Below are 8,989 nucleotides of genomic sequence, written 5' to 3' on the forward strand. Positions count from 1 at the left end.
CAGTTCTTACCCTGCAATTGAGCCAATTGCCGCCGTCTACATGACCAGCAACCAGAGTGGCAATGGCAGTGACAGTGACCACGAGAAACCAGGCGTCGAGGTGAACGAAGCTGCCACCGCCTCGGCTCTCTGTAATTTCCCCTCTTCCAAAATTCTTCAGACAATAATTCCTTGCGCACTCCATCGCGCCTGATAAACTCTGCCTTATGCCCTCGAACCAGGCGCGCATTAAGTGCTCTCTGCAGATCCATAAACCTACCACCCTTGCCATTAACTGCATTAACGCAGCTGGGGGGTTCATGTTAAGGTTGACGGCCTTCCCCTGGTGGCCGTATTGTTTACACGGGGCAGCCCATGCGTGGCATGTGGCGTGCCCATCTCTTCCGTCCCGCCACCCGCATCCGGGGTCTCATTGTCCCTGTGGATGAGACTCTCACATTCCTGTTTTCTTTGATTATTTGGAATGATGTTCAGGTGTCCCTCAAGGAAGGGCTGATCTGAGTCAACCCCTATGTTGGCAAGAAGATCAGCCACCTTATTACCTTCTCTTTTAGTATGATGAAAAGAGATGGCATTGTAGTTGCCAATTTCCTCCGCCATGCTGCTGAGTCTGGCCTCTAGTCTCCAACTATTGGCTATTTTCCTGGCCTGTGATCCATTCTGGATTCGAATGGCCATGTTTATGAGAATTTGGGAGTCCCCCTCCACTATCAATGGTTGAATATTGTGTCTCCTTGCAGTGAGAAGTCCTTGCCACATGCCCTCCAGCTCTGCTGAATTGTTGGTGTCCCAACCTAGGTTGCCAAAGTAGATCTATTGCAGAGTTCCGTGATGATCTCTGATGATTCCTCCAAATCCTGCAGGTCCTGGATTTCCCTTGGATGCGCCATCAAAGTTGAGCTTGTATGAATGAATAGGTGGGGCCTCCCAGCTTTCCTTCTCCTTGCCGTTGCTATTTGCTGCTTGCTGTGTGGTTGGTTCTTGTGTCAGTTGCAGTCCCCAGTTTGATAAGATGTTTTTCTCATTGTCTTCAGTTGGGAGATCTTGTTGGGTCCAGGACTGCAGAAGCATGGTTTCTTGGATGTTGGCGTGCATCCTGTTCCATATGTCCTCCTTATTCAAGCTATAGTTTTTGAATATGCGCCTATTCCGTTCCTTCCAAATATTCCATAGGAGAAAACCTGGAATTATGTTCCACAAGTGGTTAAGCAGACCACTTTTGTAGGGGCTTTTTGGCCATTGCCTAATGGTATTTATTATGCCTCCCATGTCTCTGCAGCGCCTTTGACTTCTGAATTCTATCTTCTCCCATAGTTGAGTAGCAAGCGGACATGAGTCTAGAAGATGCTGCAAGGTTTCTTCATTCTGAAAGCAGTTGTGGCAAATCGAGGGCCCGTGGAAGTTACGTTTCTGCAATTTGTCCCATGTAAGAATCTTTTTGTGTCCCACCAACCAAAGAAAGTGAGTGATTTTGGGCCATATTTTGAAACTCCAGATTCTAGACCAGAGAGGATCAGGGTTGACGGGAGGATCTTCTAAAAGATTGTAGGCTTCAGAGGTGGAGTAAGAGCCCTTGGGGAGGTAGCCCCATCTGAGAATGTCGTCGTTGTTGTTGTGCCTAATTCTTCTTTTTGCCAATTCAGTGTCAAGGGCCTCTGCTTCCTGCGTTCTGTTGGTGTTGATTATTTGGTTGCTAGAAAGCCAATTCCTGAAGCCTCTTCCCGTTTCCAGATTCCAGTAATGGTGGACTTTGGCATGCCGTTGCTCTTGCCCACCTGGAATAATGGCTGCTGGAAGTACATTGGTTAGTTTGGGAAGTTGGTTCCATGCATCGTACCAGAATCTGGCATGTTGACCATTCCTTATTTCCCAGAAGCTATGTTTCTGAATCAATTGGTGATGCTGCTTGGCCGCATTCCAAATGAGTGAACCTGTGCTTGTGGGCATGAATCTAATAAGCTCTGCATGCGGCATATTGTTGGTGTATTTGGCGATCCAAATTCTGGCCCATGGTTTGTCCTGATTTGTTAACCATTGCCACCAGATTTTGGCGGTCATGATGATATTGCTGTGCTCAGGGTCTCGGAGGCCAATTCCACCTTTGTGCTTGGGCTTGCTAGTGGTGTCCCATTTTACAAGCGCCCATTTATGGTTGGTAGCTGAACTTCCCCAAAGAAAATTGCGCTGTAAATTTCTCAGCCTTTTCAGGACCCATTTTGGAGCGGCTAGGATGGAGAACAAGTAGAGGGGCATGGCTTGAAGGATGGCTTTAAGGAGCACCGCTCTACTTGCTAAATTGAGGGAGCGGTGCGTCCAAAGGTTCAGTTTAAATTCCATTTTCTCAATAAGACGCCTCCAAGCTGGTTGCTTTATGGCGGAGGCAGTGAGAGGCGCTCCCAGGTAAGTGGAGGGGAGAGAGGCAGTTTGAAAACCCAGAATGCGAGAGACAGCACGTTTGACAGAGGGAGGGGTGTGGAAGAAGAAAATTTGGGATTTGGTGTTATTGCTTTGGGTTCCTGAAGCTTTTGAGAAGTCGTTGAGCAGAGATTTCAGACATGAGGCTTCCTGAGCAGAGGGATGGCCATACAGCATGGTGTCGTCCACAAACTGCTGGTGGGAGGAGGCAGGGGAGTTGTGGATTGAGATTCCCCTAATATGGTTGGCTTGCCTAGCTTGCTTGATGTGCCGACCTAGGCCCTCCGCCATTATCACAAATAAGAAGGGGGATAGAGGATCCCCTTGCCTGATGCCCCTGGAGGGTTTGAAGGGGTTAGAGGGCAGCCCATTGACAAGAATGGAGAAGTGGGAGGAGGAGATGAGGCTCATTATCCATCTTACCCAAGTGGCACATAAGCCAAAGGCTCTCAGCATGTTCTGAATATAGGCCCAGCTGAGTTTGTCAAATGCCTTGGATAAGTCAAGCTTGAGTAACATGCCCGCTTTTTTGGAGAGCTTGAGCGAGTGAATGATCTCATGGGAGAGTATTATACCATCCATTATTTGTCTGCCTTCCACATAGCCTGATTGCTCAGGTGAGATGATCTGAGGGAGAAGGGGCTTGAGTCTGTTGGCGATGACTTTGGTAATGACTTTATAGAGAACATTGCATAGAGCTATGGGCCTGAATTTGTCAGGGGTAGTGGAGTTCTCTTCCTTGGGAATGAGAGTGATGAAGGTAGAGTTTAGAGAGGGCAGCATCCATCGAAGGGCTCGAGATTCTTCTACAATTTGCCAAACCTCTACCTTAATCATATCCCAGAAAGCATGAAAAAAATCAGTGGTAAAGCCATCAGGGCCAGGAGCCTTACCTTCTTTAAGCTGCGCCATTGCTTCATCCACCTCTTGGCTGAGAATCGGGCTCATGAGCAGATCGTTTTGCTCCTCCGTTATTATCCTGGGAATGTTGTTTGTGATTTTCTCGATAGCTGCCTTCCGATCCCCTGATTGTTCTTGGTGGACTTGTTTGAAGTGATTGAGGAGGGTTTCTTCTATTTTATCATGCTCCTCCTCTTTACCTCCCTCCTGGTTCTGGATGAATGAGATCTTGTTGTGCATTCTTCGTTGCACTGTTGTATTGTGGAAGAATTTGGTGTTACGCTCTCCTTCTTTAAGCCATCTAACCCTTGATTTCTGTCTCCAATAAATTTCTTCTTGCTTTCTCCTTTCTTCAAGTTGATTGTTGATGTGCTTTTCTTTTTCTAGGGTAGCCTCTGTATGCCCTGAATTGATGACTGTCTGGTGGAGTAGCTTGAGCTCCTGATTGAGTTGCTGTTGGGCTTCGAAGATGTTCCCAAAGATCTCCTTATTCCAGTGTTTGAGGTGGCTTTTCAGGTGCCTTAATTTCTGTTGGAGTTTGAACATTTTGGTGCCTTCTGGAGGGACAAAGGAGGCCCAAATAGATTTGACGAAGTCCTTGAATGCCGGGTGGGTTAACCAGAATTTTTCAAATCGAAATGGCTTCCTGGTGCTGCTCCCTGGTCTTTGCCATTGCAGGGCTATTGGCCAGTGATCCGATCCAGAGTGGGCCAGAATCTCCGCATTGAAATCGCCCCCGATGTGCACTGCGTTGTCCGATATCAGAAATCGGTCCAGCTTGGAGGCTATCTGATGCTTCCCTTTTCTGTGATTGCTCCAAGTGTAGATTCCATTACAAAAGGGCATATCAATAAGGGAGGCATTTAGGATGAAATCCTTGAAGTGTTCCACCTCAGGTTCCAATCTGGTTCTACCCCCTGTTTTGTCCTCTAGTTTGGTGATCATATTAAAATCCCCCGCCACAATCCAGAGAGGATGTTGTCTGTTAATGCTGAGGGCCTCGATGGTGTCAAGGAGTATTTTTTTACTGCCTCCATCCTGTGGGAAGTAAACATTAGATAAGTTCCCATGAACCTTTGTGCCTATAATGTGAAAGGCCGCTTGAATGAGATGGTGGGCTGCATGGAAATCAGTGAGAGTTATGGCTTGAGTGTTCCAGGCTATGGCGAGTCCTCCCGAAGCTCCAGTCGCATCCACAGCCACTGATTGGCAGCCCGGCCAGGCCTTGGAGAGTATTCGACCTAGAGTAGCGCTATTGCATTTGGTTTCTTGAAAGAAGCAAATGTGCGGTTTCTCCATCTTTATCATGTTTTTGAGCATTCTATATTTTGCAGGGCCGTTGAGGCCTCTAAGATTCCAAGAGATGAGCTTCATTGATAACTGGGTTGAGAGGGGCTGAAGTATTTCGTAAGCTTCGCATAGTGGCCTGAATCCACTAGGACTTCTCCAAGCTCTATTGTTCTTTGAAGAACTGTTTTCCTTCCTCTTTTTTTGAAATCTTTTGGACGCAGTCTACCATCCCAGGTGCTTCCCGCTTGAATCCCTAACTGATGTTGTTGGTAGACTTTGGAGATGACCATCTCCAACTTTTCTAGGTCAGTTTCAGCGATGGATTCAAACGCCTTTTTCCTACATGCCAACTCTAGTTCATTAATGTCCAGTCCGTGAAGGTCCACATTTTCAGCTTCTTCCTCCATTATTTCTATGACACTGGTGTCTTCCTGTGTAGGCTCTGAAGTCTGGGCGGGCTTCTGTTTCCCGTCTATCTCCATATTCTTGGGGTTATTCATCGGATCCTCCTGATTCCTGGATAAAATGGTTGGTATTATGAAAGGGGTTTTCGAGTTGGGGGGGGGGCTGGAGGGGGGGGGGGCGGCTTGAGGAGGATGGGAGATCGGCTTTGCTGGGATTTTCCATGGGTCGTTCTTCCGGAATGCTATTGAGGATCTCAAAACTATTTTTGGATGCTTGATCTTTGTGATTATTCTGCTGAGACTTTTGCCCGCTGGCGTTTTTCCGGTGCGAGCGCCTTCTGCTTGTTACTTTGGTGAACCCATCTTGATTGGGCTTGGCGGAGGAGTTCTGAGACAGATCTGGGACATTTAGAGGACAGTCCCTGAATAAGTGCCCCAGAGCATGGCATCGTCTACATCGGAAGGGCACATGCTCATAATCCAAGGGCTGGGTCCATTCTTCATCCCAGTGGGAGAGTGTTATCGATTCTGGTAGCGCTTCATTCAACCTTATGAAGACACATATGCGAGCATATGAAATGAATCTGCGGGATTTGGTTTCTTCGGCCGTCCTGATGTATTCTCCCACACCATTTCCAATTCTTCTGAGTGAATCTTCGTCCCAATATTCATCAGGGAGTCCATATAGTCGGATCCATACTGGTGCCCAGGTTAGGTCTTCTTTATCTGGATTAAATCTGGGTTTCCAGTCTCGCATGTACAGCCCTGCAGCATTGAAGAAATGTGGGCCTGTACCTAACACCCTGAGTTTGTCTTCCACGCAGTAGAAGATGACTGTAAAGAAGCCTTTCGGTCCTAGTTGAAGCTGGACATCTCCCTTTGGTTTCCATTTGGCAGCTATCCAACCAGAGAGAGCTTTTTCCGTTGGCCATAAGCCTATGAATTTCCCTATGATTGCATGCTCTTTCATAAACTCTATTCTAGCATTTACCAGGTGACCTTGTAGTTCGATTCTGGGCCTTTCTGCAGCTACAGGTTTGCAGGTGGCTGAGGTGACTTTTGGCGTCTCCTTTTTGTCGTTTTTCCCTTTGTCCTGAGGTCCATTGTCCTGACCTTGCGGATCTTCCGGCTTGCTGTTCTCTTGCCTTGTTGAGCTTTCATTGTTCAATATTTCTCTGCTAATCGATCCGAAGAAGAGGTCAGAGTCCTTCTCCTGCTGCATTGGGGAGGGCCCTGTCGCCCCCCCCCCCCCCCCCCCCCCCCCCCGGTGTTTCCATAGCGCCTGGCTGGCGCAGAGCTGATGCGATGTGGTCTCAGTGCCTGGAATAGGTCAGGGTTTGCAGGAGGCTCCTCTGTGTGGAAGCGCCATCACGGGTTTCAGAGGAACCCTAGCCGCCTTGCAGAGCCGAGTCGTTTTAACTCAAAATAATAATATTATAAACCTTGAGGATTAATTTTATAAGCCCTTATGTTAAACCCTATATTAAACCCTATACTATAAAACCAATATTCAAATCTAATATTAAGCCCAATATTATGAACCTAGTATGACATCCAATATTATAAACTGTAAAACTAAGCCCAATAATAAAAATTAATATTAAACCTACATTATAAACATTAATATTAAATCAATATTATAAACCCTAATATTATAAATCCTAATAGTAAACCCTAATTTCGTATTGTTAGAATGTGATTTTGAACAAATTGTAATGTAACATAACATTGCTACAATATTAGATTGGTTGTGACATTGCGATGACATTTTTCATAATGCAACGTTGGAAAGATTTTTGTACCATTCGAATGTGACAATATTCGACTTTAGTATTAAACAAAAGATTAGAAACTCTAACATTATAAAACCTAGTATTAGAGTCCCTAATACTAAACCCAATATTAGAAAACCTATATTAAACCCAATATTATAAACCCTGATATTAAATCACAATTTTGTAATGTCACAATGTGACATTGAATAACTTGCAATTTAGTTTTAACGTTGTGACAATGATTGTTACATTGCGACAATTTTTTTCACAATGCAATGTTGGATAGATCTTTGTACCATTGCAACATCACACCATGATTTATTATCGAAACCTTAATATTGAAACCCTAATATTAAAACGCAATATTCAAACATAATACTAAAATCCCAATATTAAACCATAATATTATAAACCCAATATTATAACCCTAATATTAAAGTCAATGTTATAAAGGTAATATTAATGAGGATTATTTTAAACCCTAATATCATACGCGATATTAAACCCTAATATTATAAATCCTAATGTTAAACCCAATATTAAACCATATACTATAAACCTAATATTAAACCCTCACATTAAACTAAATTTATAAACCCTAATATTAAACCCTAATTTTGTAATGTCACAATGTGACATTGAATAAATTGTAATGTAATGTAACATTGTGACAATCATTGTGAGGTTGATTGCCACATTGCAACAATATTTGTAACAATGTGAGGTTGGAAAGATTTATGTACCATTCCAATGTTACAATATTAAACCCTAATATTATACCAAATATTAGAAACCCTAATGTTATAAAACCTAATAATATTACACCCAATATTTAACTCAATATTATAAAACCTAATTTTGTAATGTCATAATGAGACATTGAACAATTTACAACATAATTTAACATTGTGACAATGATTGTCCTAGTGATTATCACACTATGACAATGTTTGTCACAATAGGATGTTGGATAGATTCTTGCATCATTCTGACATCACAACATGTTTGATTATTAAAACCATAACATTAAAAGCATAATATTGAAATGAAATATTAAAATCCTAATATTAAAACCAAATACTAAAACTCTACAGTATAACCTAATAGTAAATCCGAATACTAAAACCCTAATATTAAAACCCAATATTAAATATGGTAAATATATGGTTGAGAAAGCTTGGTCATGGTGAATTATTTAAACAATGACTATCAAGGTTGAAATTGTTTGTCTATGTTATCTAATATGGCTAACTATGTTTTACTAATTTTGTTATTTGGTTTTAATTTTAGGATTTGAATATTAGGGTTTTCCATGTTCACCATTTTTAAACAACATTAACTATGTTTTGACTATGAATGACTATGTTTAAGTATTGTTTGACCATGGTTGACTGTATCTTTCCATGTTCTCCATGTTTAAAGATTGATAATTATGTTTTTGTCTATGGTTAATAATGCTTGACCACGGTTTGACTGTGGTTGATTATGAATAACTATGGTTGAATATGATCTCACTATGATTGACCATCATTTGAACATGGCTTGCCTATGTTCAACCATAATTGAATATGTTTGACTATAGTTTACCATCATTTGAATATAGTTATACTATGGTTGGCTATATTTTGACTATGGTTTGTCTATAGTTTATAAAACCTAATAGTATAGACCATGATTTGACTACGACTTGTTTATAGGTGACAGTTATTTAACTATGACTACAATTACAATAGTTGTTGTTGACGGTTAACCATCATTTGATTATAGTTAACCTTCACCATGCACTATAGCCATGCACTATAGGCCTCAATGGTAAACCATTATCATCCACTACAGTTCAATATAGTTGAATATGGTTCATTATAATTATATTATAAACAGATGGTTGTGCTAATTTTTTAGCATAATTTTCCAAATTAAGAATTTTAGTATCATGTTTATTTTTAAGGTCTTACAATCAAGGTTTTACTATTACGTTTTAATATTAGGATTTTAATTTTAATATTATGATTTTAATATAACTCAACATAGGTTTACTATTCATCCATTAGAAAATAAACCTTAATATTCATAATGTTAAAAATAAAACTACTACCAATTAATAATAATAATGTAATATTAATTAATTAAAGTATTAATGAAAATTAATATAATGAACTTTTTATTTTTATTATTATTAATTTATCATTAATTTTTTAGGGTAAA

General features: G+C 41.5%; 1 protein-coding gene across 1 annotated transcript; it reads right to left on the reverse strand.

The window, feature by feature from the left end:
• Window positions 1–813: 813 nt before the first annotated feature.
• On the reverse strand, window positions 814–4,614 carry LOC149243577 (uncharacterized). Its single transcript, XM_089371253.1, has 2 exons — window positions 3,719–4,614; window positions 814–3,556 (listed from the first exon to the last, which is right to left on the reverse strand). Exons 1-2 carry the CDS (start codon window positions 4,612–4,614, stop codon window positions 814–816), a joined length of 3,639 nt encoding a protein of 1,212 aa, XP_089227379.1.
• Window positions 4,615–8,989: the final 4,375 nt, after the last annotated feature.

The sequence above is a fragment of the Pinus tabuliformis genome, chromosome 8 (genome assembly GCF_031772625.1).
Source record: "Pinus tabuliformis cultivar Carrire ecotype Pingquan chromosome 8, CPIR1, whole genome shotgun sequence".
Taxonomy (NCBI): domain Eukaryota; kingdom Viridiplantae; phylum Streptophyta; class Pinopsida; order Pinales; family Pinaceae; genus Pinus; species Pinus tabuliformis.